This window comes from Neodiprion pinetum, chromosome 5 (assembly GCF_021155775.2).
Source record: "Neodiprion pinetum isolate iyNeoPine1 chromosome 5, iyNeoPine1.2, whole genome shotgun sequence".
Taxonomy (NCBI): Eukaryota; Metazoa; Arthropoda; class Insecta; order Hymenoptera; family Diprionidae; genus Neodiprion; species Neodiprion pinetum.
Genome location: NC_060236.1, coordinates 31,414,576 through 31,428,111, shown reverse-complemented (window position 1 = coordinate 31,428,111; position 13,536 = coordinate 31,414,576). Strand labels below are relative to the sequence as shown.

The 13,536-nt window shown below is 37.4% G+C and overlaps 2 protein-coding genes across 21 annotated transcripts; one reads left to right on the top strand and one right to left on the bottom strand.

Annotated features, from left to right (window-relative positions):
* Nucleotide 1: 1 nt before the first annotated feature.
* Nucleotides 2–4,686, top strand: dgt1 (dim gamma-tubulin 1). 9 transcript variants are annotated; one of them, XM_046628343.2, is made up of 9 exons: nucleotides 2–143; nucleotides 1,024–1,270; nucleotides 1,392–1,573; nucleotides 1,680–1,848; nucleotides 3,096–3,274; nucleotides 3,356–3,492; nucleotides 3,652–3,777; nucleotides 3,837–3,977; nucleotides 4,109–4,686. In XM_046628343.2, exons 2-9 carry the CDS (start codon nucleotides 1,029–1,031, stop codon nucleotides 4,355–4,357), a joined length of 1,425 nt encoding a protein of 474 aa, XP_046484299.1. In that variant the 5' UTR covers nucleotides 2–143; nucleotides 1,024–1,028; the 3' UTR covers nucleotides 4,358–4,686. The 9 variants fall into 9 exon arrangements, with proteins under 9 accessions (XP_046484299.1, XP_046484301.1, XP_046484302.1 ...); XM_046628345.1 differs by having other exon boundaries at nucleotides 6–143; nucleotides 1,027–1,270; XM_046628342.2 differs by lacking the exon at nucleotides 2–143 and adding an exon at nucleotides 552–868 and having other exon boundaries at nucleotides 1,027–1,270.
* LOC124220006 (zinc transporter foi) lies at nucleotides 1,686–13,403 on the bottom strand. 12 transcript variants are annotated; one of them, XR_006883503.2, is made up of 14 exons: nucleotides 12,142–12,331; nucleotides 11,104–11,552; nucleotides 9,281–9,351; nucleotides 8,908–9,151; nucleotides 8,603–8,772; nucleotides 8,319–8,519; nucleotides 8,109–8,241; nucleotides 7,734–8,009; nucleotides 7,451–7,627; nucleotides 7,134–7,321; nucleotides 6,841–7,031; nucleotides 2,754–2,879; nucleotides 2,483–2,590; nucleotides 1,686–1,924 (listed from the first exon to the last, which is right to left on the bottom strand). XR_006883503.2 is itself a non-coding variant. In XM_046628334.2 (12 exons), exons 2-11 carry the CDS (start codon nucleotides 11,540–11,542, stop codon nucleotides 6,885–6,887), a joined length of 2,046 nt encoding a protein of 681 aa, XP_046484290.1. In that variant the 5' UTR covers nucleotides 11,543–11,552; nucleotides 13,028–13,403; the 3' UTR covers nucleotides 5,752–6,746; nucleotides 6,841–6,884. The 12 variants fall into 12 exon arrangements, 10 of the variants coding, with proteins under 10 accessions (XP_046484290.1, XP_046484289.1, XP_046484288.2 ...); XR_006883502.2 differs by having other exon boundaries at nucleotides 1,686–1,918; XM_046628334.2 differs by lacking the exons at nucleotides 1,686–1,924; nucleotides 2,483–2,590; nucleotides 2,754–2,879; nucleotides 12,142–12,331 and adding exons at nucleotides 5,752–6,746; nucleotides 13,028–13,403.
* Nucleotides 13,404–13,536: the final 133 nt, after the last annotated feature.

Sequence of the window (13,536 nt, the reverse complement as noted above, 5' to 3'; positions counted from 1 at the left end):
GCATGTTATTATTGTCGCATCGTTATCATCCGTGTGTATAAACTGTAGCAAGACTGTTCGATGGGCCGTTGCTGACCTTCGAGGAAAAGTTTTTCTTTCGCTGTAACTCCGTCAACAGTGTCGCAGCGGTGGGACCGTTCGTTGTGAGTATTTCAGCTTCACGCCGAGCCTTGCTCCTCGTAAAATCGAGTACCAACCGAGCCGAGTCCGTTCAATCGTCTCCGAATAACGATATCATTGTTTTAATGCTTTTTTCGGAAATTACATACTACATTCGACACGTTGTATGTACCGTACATACGTACGCAGCGAACCTTCTGTCGCAGTGATCTCGACAGTAACAAAATGGCGACGGCAAAACCCGTTAATCGGATCCGTTGTCGACGCCGCTCGACCGCGTTACTTGACCCGAAAATTCCATCCGAAGTCGTCGAATTGACTTATACCATTTTATAAATCTGTTCATCACCTCAAAATTCTCCCCGCATTCTCAAATTCATCAATAACGTAAAATTATTTTAATACAGTATACATGCACATGCATTTAGTGTCATAATATCGATACATCGCCGCCATTATTATGCGATCGATATTAATGGCGGCAAGTTTGAATACGGATGAATAGCGCCTTGCGTCATTTGGTTTTTGGTAATCTTCAAGTAAAAATCAAACGCGCAATTCATTGTAAAAAATATCAAAACGAACGAATTGTGAAAAACGGGTGGCAATAGAGTTGAATATTGGTCAAAGGAATGCTTCCTCAAATGTAGAGAAACGTCAAAAATCGGAGAATTCATACTGATGGAGCTCGATTATTAGCAAGTTTAGCGCAATTGCACTCTTTCACCACTTCTCACAATGCCAAAAAGTATGTGTTTTGCCTAATTCCACGGAATCACAACATGGAACAAAAATTTCTCTGATCCAATTCAATTGAATTGAACTTAGTACTGAAGCCTCAATATTTTTTTTGTAGTCACCTGGTTTTTAAGGTTAATTTTTTATATTCACCGTTATTTCCAGAAGCAATGTTTCGTGTGCCAAACGCAACTGCAACCCGAATTGGACCTGGAAAGAGTTCATCTGAAAGTCAAAGTTGTTCTTACGGATCATACGAATGCAAACAACAGAGCCTTGCGGGCTACGCCTATTGCTCCAGACATATTTTAGAGGATAGTTCTGCACCTTACAAGCAATGCAGTTTTGTCTACAACAGTAATGGCCGTAAGTGCCAGAACCCGGCATTGAAAGGTGATCGAAGAGATCTTGCGTAAGTGGAGCAATGAATGTTTATTCAGTTTGAATTTATTTAAATTGAAATCAACTTCATACCTTGAAACGACGATGAATGGCTTCACAAGAGAAGTTCTGTACGGTCCTTCGCTTTTCAGGTACTGTTCAGATCATGCGAGAAGGGCACAGTTAGCTCGCATCAAGTCCACATCGCGGCATTCGCCACCGCAGACCCCGGAAACTCTGCTTCTTAATCTAAGCCACTATGTTAAGCCAACAGATTCTAGTGCAGAGGATACGGAGGAAGAAGAAGGAAAGGTGAAGGTTCTGGATCCTTTTGGTGAGGGCCCATCTTTTCTAGAGATATAACACCTTTAATTTTTTTTTAACATTATCGCTGCTTCAGCTTTTTCGTGGTTGTTCATTAGGTGTGTTCTATTTTTCAGCTGAAATTGATGCCTATAGAATAAATGCCAGTGGTTGTGATGTCCTTGACTACGCAAGCTCTTCGGATAGCGATGTCGAACCTGTAGTTGTCAGCGAAACTTTACGTGGTGCATTCCTCGACGATAGCGAAGACGAAAGCCTCCAAAGTTCGCAGGAGGACCCACTTAAGTATGTCGGATCTTTGACACTCTGCACAAGAACTCGGCTTGGATAATTCATTGTTTACACGTATACTGTCCTGCAACTCAAATATCGCAGCAATTGAAATTGGAATTATTGGCTCTGATGCAAGTATCTCACATGCAAATTATAAATTTGAGCTTCTCATTTCTATTCAAATTATTTGCAGGGATACGAAGTTTTCAATCTACTTTAAAGTTATGGATTCATGAAATGATCACAGAATTTTTTAGAATCATTTTTGAGAGCCTTAAACTATTCGGAAAATATTAGACATTCCGCGAATATAAAGGGTTCAAATTTCAGGTGCTTACGGCATTAAAGGGGAATGAATGTTCAAAATTCTATATTTTTATCTAAAAATGATGATTCGTCTGATCGTAAAATTTTGCATTTGACTATTGAGGGAACTTTCCAACAAATTGCCTGTAATCTATGTGAAATACCGTCATACGCTTTGAGAGTTGTTTAAAAATATGTACCTATTAAATAATGTGACCACATATTTTTAGAAGATTAATTATAAGTAAGGTTTGAATTTTATATTACGTATTGTAACGCTAGCTTGCTTTTGCTTGTGCATTACTAAATAAGGGGACTAAATACCAAAATAGTTACTTACCTTCATTTTTATTGTTCTAACTGGATGTTGATTTAACCCTGAGAGACAATCATAAGCTTAACATTTACCCAATGGTGGATTGCTCGTGATATCACAGAGCTGGGAAAACTGAAAGTCAAGAAAATACTCTGCATCTACAAATCTTTGCTGGGAAGAGAATTTTAGCATTTTTTTTATTTTCAATTATCCTCTTGCAGAGTTCTCTCATTGTTTTTAAGAAAACACCTACTTTTAGAAATTCCAGCATGAATTTGTTGCATGCTTCACTTACCGTGTATAGTAACTTTGACCTGCCAGACCAACAGGCTGAACCTTTGACATCATGGTCGTTGGCGGAAAATTATTTTTTCTTTCAGACTTCTTTCAGGTGACAGTGTGAGATGGAAACGCTTCAACTCTGGAATAGGAGGAAAAAGAATTTAATGATTTGTAGCAATATCTAGTCCCCTTTAGATATTTTTACAAACTCCACAAACGAACAGTGATCAACTTTTCTTCCACGATAATTTTATTTCCATTTCGAGTATTTGCCCAATGAGGTACCCTAAATCTTCTTTTCTGTAGTAGCTGCTTCCAGCGTGACAGAGACACTTTTTATCTATTGAATCATTAGTATTAATTTTTTAAGGCACGCCGGAATCTTCACCGCCGAAGAGGTGATATACATAGCAAGGGAAAAGCTCATCAGGCTCCAATCGCTCTACATTGACCAATTCAGAAGGCTGCATCATATATTCAAAGAAAAACGTCGAAAGTACCTGCACACAGTGAAAAAGGAAAAAGAAACAACCTGTAAGTCTGGCGAGCTTAGATCGACCAGCAGCAATGTAATTTTTAACTAATATTTATTGTTCGATTAATTTTAAAATACAGGTAGCATTCACGATCAGCCGAAAGAAACCGCTAAGGAAAAAAAGATTTATGATAAATTAAAAGCCCTGAACTCTTACCACAGGCGGAGTGGCGTCGAAGCTATCCTTTACAAAAAATCATTGGAGAGGCGAGCTCAGGTATAAAAAACAATTCATATATTAAAATTTCGTCATCATCATTGATTGAAAGGAAATATGTTTTTCAACATTTACTCACAACTCAAAGTGAAAAAATTGAAACTTTTACAACATAAAGTTTAGCATATAGCAAATGTATTTAACATAATTTTCATCTACCAGGCAACCGAGGGTCCAGCGCAGAAGCCTCCCAACGTTACGAAATGCATTTTCACCGAAGGCGGAGTGAAGTGTGGGGAAAGAACGCTACCGGCAGCAAGACATTGCCGTAAACATATACTAAAGGTGAATTAATGTTAATTCGACAATTGATCGTTAATTTAGTAATTCTTCTTAACATGCAGGATCAGCATCAAGTATTGTTCAAAGCCTGTGGAGCTGTTAGAGCTGATATAGAATGCCACGAGCCTGTCCCAGTCGTTTTCGATTCGTCGTGCGTCTTTCACATGAATTTACCGCCGCCTTTAAAACTTGAATCTATGGTGGTAAGATGTGTGATCTTTTCATCGCATGAATCAAAAATAATTAATGCACACATTTGTATAATCGATAACAAAACAATGATGTAATAATATGTACAGTTGTAATTAAAAACACGTTTTCTATTTCCACTCAGTTCGAAGAAGCGAAACCCGTTATAAAGGAAGCTTCAGTATTGGATAACCAGTCGATGGAGATAGACGTAGTTGGAGAAACTCAAGAAATAGACCCAGATGACGATATGGCAGGATTAATGAGAGAGATGAACGATGCGGCGGGTAAAAAAGTAGCGTTCAACGATAGCTTAAACAGTGAGGCCAGCACAGATACCGCATTCAGTTTAACCGCACAGCTAAGCGACAAAGACGAGCTTATTCTAATTTGATGACTATTGATATTGAAAAGAAAAAAAAAAAACTTTTACTTATTTACTGTACAAAAGTTCAAACGGACTAATTTGTTTTATAAAATACCATTAAAAATCTGCCGAGCACTGTTTCCAGATAATCTATAATTAATTACTTTCTTGTTTTCGATCTGCAACAGTTAGTTGCTGGTTTTTAAAGTCTATAGGAAATCCCAGGAATCTAGAAACATTAGTCTTTATAGTTAAGTGATAAGGCAAAAACTTCTAAAATATAGCAACTTCATTTTAAGCATGACCAATCGATTGTTTGTTCAACTTGTAAATAAATAATTATTAATACAATCATTGCATACCTGAGTTACTTCATTTACCTGTTTATTTACTCGAACGGATAAAGAGAATTATTCGATCTGTTCATCGATTCGTACGGGATATCAGGTAAAATTCCAAGTTGGAATGAATTTGAATGAAAAATAGTGTAGCTCGAAAAGAAGAGTAAAGTTTATGGCAGTTTCTTTTTTCTATTTTCATTGTTACATTATAAACTAAAATATAAATCGATCGAAAACACAATTGGTTTATACTGAATTCCTGATGTGAAATTTTAATCAAATCAGAGTCAAGATCATCAGCGCAAAACTACTGCAAAGGTTTTAGAAAGGTATGTATGTACAGATACAATTATGTCCAAGTTGTTATTTCAAAATGATATTTATAAGTACTTAGACGCTTACACCGTTTTCGATCACGATCAAAGAATTTATAATTAAAGAAGTTGAGATAACGTACTTCGAAGATATTATAAATAAAAGGAGGACTTGATAAAATAAATTGCAAATAGCTTATAATAAGTTTTACAAAATTCATGTTTTTCATTTCTAGATATTGATTCCGCAAACGATCGGATTAGAAAGGAAGAGGTTTCCAAAATTTTCACCAATAGTTTTAATGATTGGAAGAATAGTAATAAATTTCATTAATAAAGCAAAGAAATATTTTTCAGTCTTATTGTTATTAAATATTCATAAATTTATTTTCGAGTAAGGGTTTCAAAACCTGTGATGGAAGCTTCTTGTCATTCAAGTAATTGAATTCCCTTAACTGTATGTAATACAAGAATGCAATTTGCAAGTTTTAGTCCTGACCAGAAGAATAGTTATGGTTACAAATTTATTGCGTTATGGTTAATTAAAAATTACAAAAGGCTTAAAATCTTAGCGAGATACGTGAAAGATTGTAGAGTATATGTAATTAATACTGAATAAATGAGCGAAAGTTTAAGATCAAAGTACTTTTAAAATGTGGCAAAATAAAAAGTGTTCAAAATTCCTCGAGTAAGATTATATTCAAATCAATAACACGTATATTGTCCAGCCATTAATCAAGCCCTTTGCTTTTCCACTAAGCCACGATAAGACTGCAATAATCATTTATTAATGTTATCATTATTATTATTATTATTATACATACTTATGCGGTACTGTAATAAGATAGTTAAATGCCGACCATATTTTTCATTCAACAAATTATTTAAGAAATCTAAACGCATTTCACTGTTTAATACAACTTGCCTTAAAACATAATTAATGTACATGACGCGGTTGACTTTTTTCATTATATATAGAGAGATTTGTTAGATGTTCGAGCTGCAGTTCCTTTGTTTCTGTCTTGGTTAATCCTTCAATCAATGTGGAGTTCTAAAAATTTACTGCAATTAACGACATGAAACCTTCGTAACGCGTATCAATAGTTCATGTACAGGTTTAAAGAACCCCGTTAGATGACAGTAAAAAAAAAAAAAATTGTTCAAGTCACCGAGTGAAGTAAAGAAAAAAAGAAACAGAATGATTGAAAGTTACCTCAGCTTTGAAATTTAACAAATATCGATATAAAAGTAGCTCGCTATCAAATATCTTATTGTTCAATGAACGTGCTGTGAACTTATGTATGTAATATATGTATGCACAAATTCATCACTGGGAATAACATTGTGAAAGAATAGAAATTCATTAGCATAAAGAAATCGGAGTAGCTGCGTGATTGATTGGGAAATATTTTTTTTAAACCTCCTTTCAATTTCTAGCTTTTCTTCCGCATCTTATTCTTCTTCGTCTTTTGTCTCAGCTCTTGTGAATAAATAGCACCAAGAATAAGACGTGATAAATTTGACAGTGAAATTTTCTATTGGTTTCAGTAGTCTCCTTGTATGACCTTTTGTTTATCTTCACTGCATTGTTTAGGTGGAAAAATTTATTTATCCAAGCACATTGCGTCGCATTAATGATAATTGTACTGAGTAGTTTTTATTGTTGTTCCACTTTACTCTCGACCTTAGCCTCATTTTATCCTTGTTTCTTACGCCATTGTTACATATTCTGATATACCGTGAAGTAACGGACGCGGATTACTAAAAAACGTAAACAACAAAAAGAATGAGACTAAAACTCGACACTTTTGGCCGAAAATTGATTAAAACCAGAATGAAGGAATCGACTACTCACCTCCTTTTCATTTCGTGTAAATAAATGATTTTCCATTGTTTACACTAATCTTGAAATATCTGCTTCAAATCATGCTCGTATAAAGCAATGATCAACATTATGCCAAGTCCCGTTGCTAGTCCCATCGCTTGTAGAACGCACTGCCACTGCGAGCCTCCTTCCGCCGAGTGACTCGATGTCAATTCCGGTATCTGAGCATTGAGGATAAAAGAATGTCGGTGATTCATTTCACTTCGAAAATTTTTTATTTCACTTTATTTCGTGACGAATAACGCCGTGTGAAAAAAGCTTACCATATCCACTAGAGCAATGTAGATGAACATTCCAGCAGCAGCTGCAAAGATCCAGCTTGTCGCTGATGGATCGGCACCTAATAGTATCCCAAACACCATTCCAAACAGACACAGCACGGAAGATAATAGATTATAGAAGACTGCCTGTTTAGCGCTCATCCCAGCCTTCAGTAGAACGGCAAAATCGCCTGTGGAACGTGAAGATTCGTTAATTGTAGACGATTAGTTTAAAAAAAAAAAAATGAATAAATAAACTTTAGTACAGTAAAAAGATCGTTGATATTGCTGTCTGTATAATTATATTAATAAAAACTGACCCAGTTCATGAGGCAATTCGTGACACAATACTGCAATAGCCGTTGAAAATCCGCCGGGAATGTTAGCTGCAAAAGCTGCACCGATGGCCATACCATCGGTAAAATTGTGCAGGCCATCACCCATGATGACCATCCATGCAACGCTGGACATTGATTCAGGCGCCGAGTGTACGTGACCTTGATAGAGCGGAAGGACTTTAGTTTGGTAGGATAATTTGCGAAAATATCATTGTTACAGAGGCAAGGAATGGTAAATAAGCAGAAGTGAGAGAGACGAAATTACCGTGCGAATGCGTGTGACCGTGATGTTTCGTTTCATGTTCACGAATAATGACCGTGTAGCTCTCAACCTCGTTCACAGACGGATCGTTGTTTTCGCTATTCTTATTCGCGTGATTGATTATAGCCTCGTCCATCTTCCAATCTTCGTCCTGCCTTTTATCAACATCATCATCGGCTGATTTCAAGATAGCATTGCTATTAGACGTAAGAGGTTTTTCTTCCTCTACAACTGCTGCCGTTATTTGGTGATTGTTGTGCTGACGATTATGATGATTGTCTGAGGAAAAAAAGAAATGTTCGAGGCATGAGTAACAGTGATTTTGAAAAGAGCTAATAATCCTAAAAATCATTTCTAACGAACAGCACATGGCTTCACCTTGAGTTTCTGTTGTGATTTCGCCGTAGCAGTATGGGTAGGATGAATACTTGTGTTTACAATGTTTGTCGCTGCTCGAACTGTTGCCAGTTGTGTCGGCAGGCTCGCGCATCACTTTAACACGTGCAGGTAACTGAAAGAGTAAAAAACATCTTTGCCATTACCATCAATGCGTTGAAAGCTTGGTGAAAAATATTTTTTTTAAATTACCTTGGTACGACGCTGGTGAGATTTCCTCCATTCGGCGATCATAGTTAGAGCTTTTTCAGTAAAAAAGAAAAGCACCAATCCCATCATTGCCACAAAACCTTTCCACATATTGGTATCATGGTCATGTTTTGTATTCGACAATGGCTCTCCATGCCCGGAACCACTATGGTGGTCATGCTCGTGTCCCGAGGACATCATAGCCTGTGGAAAATACAAAATTAGGAACATCAAAAGAAAAATACAGCTTTATACAACGCATCAAGGAAAAAAAGTCTGAGACTCACATGCGGCAGAAGATGTATCAAAGCATCGCCGCAGAGTGTTCCGACAGCGAGCGCAACCAGGAACTGTATAAACTGGTGGTAGTAAGTTTTATTCATGACCGGAATCACGACTACTCCGAGCAAGCCGCATAGGCTTATAATTAGAATACTTAGTGAAGACCAAATCCAAACTGCGAGAAAAAAAGTAAATGAATAAATATAATGTAAATAACGATATAAAAGTTCTTGTGTAAATGCGTGAGTCATTTTCCTCAAAAGCGTTGACAAATTTCGTATTAACTATCGTTCATTGTTATTCAACCCACCTTGCCACATGTGTTGAGACATTGAATTTGCCTCGGATTCGTTTCCTACGGTCATGCCTGCTACGGTAGATAAATTCTCAGGGAATTGGATACACCCGCTCGGATCAGAGCTTGCTAATTGATAAACTAGGGCAGGGCAAATCCTTTCCAAAAGCCAACCAGGCAATGTGGTGTTATTGTCACTTTCCGACCAGTGAGAATTGTTGCCGGCAAATTTATCCAGCAATTCTTTGCTTCTGAGGCACTGAAAGTAGACAATGTAAAATAAATATTGAGTTTGATTACAAATTTTTACACGCTCTATCGCAGGCATGATTTCTTTATGTAGTTATTGACCACCTCGGAATGAATGGATGAAAGGTTCAACATTTACCCTTTGGTTTTTGGCACTTTTATTAAGTCCATTGTTAGGTTGAGAAGTATTATTCGTGAGGTTATCATCATCTGCAACGTAAGAAAATAATTTCAGCGAATTGTCCAGGGTAAGGGTTTCGGTAATGGCTGTAGAATAAAAATCGCAATCTAGGTCGACCAGAAGCAGCGTCTTATTAACACAAGAAGAGTTACATCTTCGACCTAGATACGTATAATTAAAATGGAAAAAAAAAAAAAAAAAAAACGTTGCAAGTAGAATATTTTAGGATAAAGAATAAGTGAGTTGCCCTTGAAGAAAATTGGAACAACAAATGGAGCGGAAACACCTGATCGATACATAAAGTAACGATATATTTTGCATTTATAACACTGTTATGTGACAGAATATGGAAAAACATGCAACAAAAAAAAAACACATACGAATCAAGCATCATAAAAAAAAACATTGAATACTGAAGTATCGACGGAATAAGCAAAAACGTACAATGAAGAAAACATACACAAATCAAGCATTATAAAACATGCGTTATTGAAATACCGACAGAATGAGTAAAAACATACAACGAAGAAAACTTACATAAATGGAGTACCATGGAAATTGCAATACTGAAAGATAGTCAGCATGAGAAAAAACATACAATGAAGCAAACATACATATATAGAGCATAGTAAGACATGCAAAATTGAAATATTGAAAGTGATAAGAAGCAAGACTAAGCTCAAGGGTTGGAATGCTGTGAAAAATTGCCGGACCAAAAAATTGGTGAGAATTAACTTTTAAACTTTATCAGCCGCCGGTTTCATATGGCTCGTTAACGTCCGATATGACGGACTTGTACGTATCGTATAATGTTCGCGAGTAGATAAGCTCAACATGCAAATGATACGATAAAATACTAGGGAGATATGGCTATCGGAAATAACCGCAGTCAAGTTCTGTGATGTCTTTGGCGAGAAGAACCAGGCAAGACAACCTTGCAATTGATTGCTCGCTAATAAAATCATTGACCAATATATCAAGCTCTGGTTCACAAGCGTCTTGAGTTTTTAGTCTGTTCAAATCTAGGTTTCAAGAGCGGTCAAGTTTTTAATGGTCAGAAAAGAACTACAAGAGCAAGGATAAGTGTTCAATTTTTTTACTAACAACGTCGGCTTTAGAGATCAAATAATCCTTACAAAGAATAATTGCCTCCAATAAAATCAGAGGCTGCAACAATACAAGCAGATATTATTGATTTGTAAAACAATTGGACAAGTTCACTCAACTGATTGGATGGCATGCGTTACTTCAAGGGTCAACTGAGCATAATTGAGGTATCTTTAATATCAAACCAATGGAGAGTCTGATGTTATACAATATAATTATACAAAATATGACCTGTCTACCGTTCCAAAATTCAATTCAAAACAATTTTGTTTTAAATCCCTTCATGCTATGAGGACAAAATCGTACTTATTAGTATAGGTGTAAGTACTACGTATAGTTAGTAAAAATATGGTTAATGAGAGCTGATATAAAAATTTCTCTGGTATAATTGTATTTTACTTCCTTTAAAAGGCATATCTCAAATTTTTTTGCAACGATATTGAGTGGTTTAATCGGGTCAGGGAAAATTGTGCCAACCCTGATATTCAGTCGTGTTGTAATTATTCTCTTAAAATTTGAACCGTCTCAAATGAAGAAAATAATTATAGCAATGTTTCGAATTGATTTTGAACCTGAGTTCAATTTTTGGTTATTTAATTGTTTGACAAATCAACGTTTGTGTACAAATGACAAAAACTTTGGTAGTGAATGTTGTAGTTAAAAAAAAAACTCACCAATTCTACTAAATTTATCGCTTTGGACCGATGTACAATTGTCATCTTCCTGAAGTCTGAGTTTTTGTAGTAGCCTTTCGAACCCTTCAATTGTCATGCTATCTCCATTTCCATAATCCCTGAAAATTCTCTTTGTGAAATTAGACTCATCATCATCATCATCTGTGTGTCTCCGTTTCCTGAGCCTAAGTTCATGACCAACGGGTTCCGATTCAAGCGGGTCAAACGCATCCTTCATATTTTTTATTCTACCTATTTCTCTTGAACTAATTTGGTGTTTCAACGGCTGCAAACGATCATCGTTGGCTGAATCTATGAGATCCAGTGGTCCTGGCAAGGAAGAGAGGCGGGAAATTTGTCCATCGGTGTGGGCAGAACACGGAGCGTGTGCAGCGCACAAAACGCAGACGACGCAGACCGTAACGAAGTTTTGAGACATTACGTCAATCCTGCAAAAATTGAAAGAACAAGTATTATTAACAGGTTTAATGAAGCGACTTATACTTTGATTATTTGTATGCCTGTCAAGATGTGAAAAACCTTGTACAACTAATAAATTTGTAAATAAATACCAAGAGGGGAGAACAGAGAAGAGCAAGCCATGCTCTGGAAGAATGAAGGAAAATTGTGAGTAAGGAAATAGAAGAGATTGTTAAACAAAGGCAAAAGTTGAAATTGAATTACGATAAGAATTTTTCCCCGGTCGTTAAATTGTACTTCTTGATTACTTATTGCGTATATATGTGTGTATGCATGTATGCATGTATGTATGTTTACCGCCAAATGCGGTTACGCGCTTCATTGTTTGACGCGTTTTGAATATTATAACCATTTGTAGATAATTGAAGAAAAGAAAACAGATAAATAACAGATGAGCGACCAATATGAAAATTAATCTATTCCCGTATTTATTTTACAATGATAATTCTCTTTCGGTGTTTCTATTTATATCTAAATGAGAAGAGGGATGAATCGTACCGCCGTCCGTCGGAAATAGAAGAAAAGACCCCAGATTTAGGGTTAGAAATTAAATATTACCGGATAGAAGACACGGAGAGAACGGAGAGAGAGGCACAGAGTAACAGCGGCGAAGTCTGATAAGCCATGAGGGAAATAAATCTCATACACGGAACTAGGGTAAAAGTAGAGCCTTTGAACCGGCTCTCAGGCTTCCGCCACCCGTCGATCTTATATCGGAAATAATACTCGTCAGCTATTCTGTCGGGTATTTATCCCCGTCTGCTTGTCTTACTTTTTAACACCGACGCTGCTACTGCTGCTGCTGTTACGGATTTTTTCGCATCAACGGACACGCGCGGCGTTCGGCCCGCGACAAAACCTGCACAACTATAATTATATTACGTGCACGAAGTCGGGGGAACGCGGGTATAAAACCGACAACGACCAAGTTGAGCGGTGTGCCTTGACTAAACAGCCTCGAGGTCTCGACACCGTCTCGACATTGTTGAACCGACGCGCTGATGCAGCGGCTGCTGCTCCTCCAGGCGCATTCGGTTTGTCCTACCGTATACGGTGTTGGTTGATCGGTTGATGCGACACGCATCGCCATGCACCTGCCTACGCGTCGTCTCGGTAAAACCTCGGTCTTCGGATAAGAGTTAGCAACGGTTAATACTTGAGTATTTGAACCTAGTACAGAGTCGGTCACGAGGATATTTGACGGTGGTCCTAACGGTTTTGCATTGTGTACGCAGAGAGCACGCAAGTAACATACGACCCGAGGCACTGCAGTCGATTCGTTGATAAAAATGGAGAGTACCAACATTATCGTTGATCTGTTATCTCGAGACAAGAATACACCGTACATTGTTTACGTCCCAGAGATGATGGCTATATACGATATACCGTTTTAATTAATCCTGTTTTTTACTTATTCCCACTTTTATTTCTATTATGGACATACCTATGTGTTACGGAAGTATCACAGACAACCGTGCACCGATAATGGTTCCACCTGTAGGCACACCGTTTCCAACGTCTCCACAAACTCGTTCTGTGCTTTGTCGGTAACTATTGATAGTAGCAACTGCAGGCTGCACGATATGATTTAGTCATCCGGTCATCGAGCTTATACGCTCCCCCAATGCTCGGATGCGTGATTGGATGAAGAGGGTCCCAGTACACTCTGTTTCTCTCGCTCTGCGCTGTGATTGGCTGAATCGCGTTTCCCCATCCAATCACGGCACAGGACGAGAGAGAAAAAGTGTACCGGAATTTCCTTTATCCAGTCACGCGTCAAGTATTTCGTCATGTTAGGTGCCCGCAGCGCTCTGCTGGTGGCTGTGAGCCAGAATTTTAAAAAAGGCTAAATCTCTGATTCAAATTTGACTGAAACGAAAATAAATAATTGACGTAAACTCAGCTTTGCGATCACGTAAACTACAATGCATATTCGACTGAAAACCGGGGCGT

Coding starts and splice junctions, on each gene's coding strand:
- dgt1 (XM_046628340.2), top strand. Junction 1,271..1,391: donor GGTGATCGAAGAGATCTTGC/GTAAGTGGAGCA, acceptor TTCGCTTTTCAG/GTACTGTTCAGATCATGCGA. Junction 1,574..1,679: donor GAAGGTTCTGGATCCTTTTG/GTGAGGGCCCAT, acceptor TCTATTTTTCAG/CTGAAATTGATGCCTATAGA.
- LOC124220006 (XM_046628329.2), bottom strand. CDS start 12,227: ATGAGATTTATTTCCCTCATGGCTTATCAGACTTCGCCGCTGTTACTC. Junction 8,242..8,318: donor CTCACCAGCGTCGTACCAAG/GTAATTTAAAAA, acceptor TTACTCTTTCAG/TTACCTGCACGTGTTAAAGT. Junction 7,322..7,450: donor CGAATTGCCTCATGAACTGG/GTCAGTTTTTAT, acceptor CACGTTCCACAG/GCGATTTTGCCGTTCTACTG.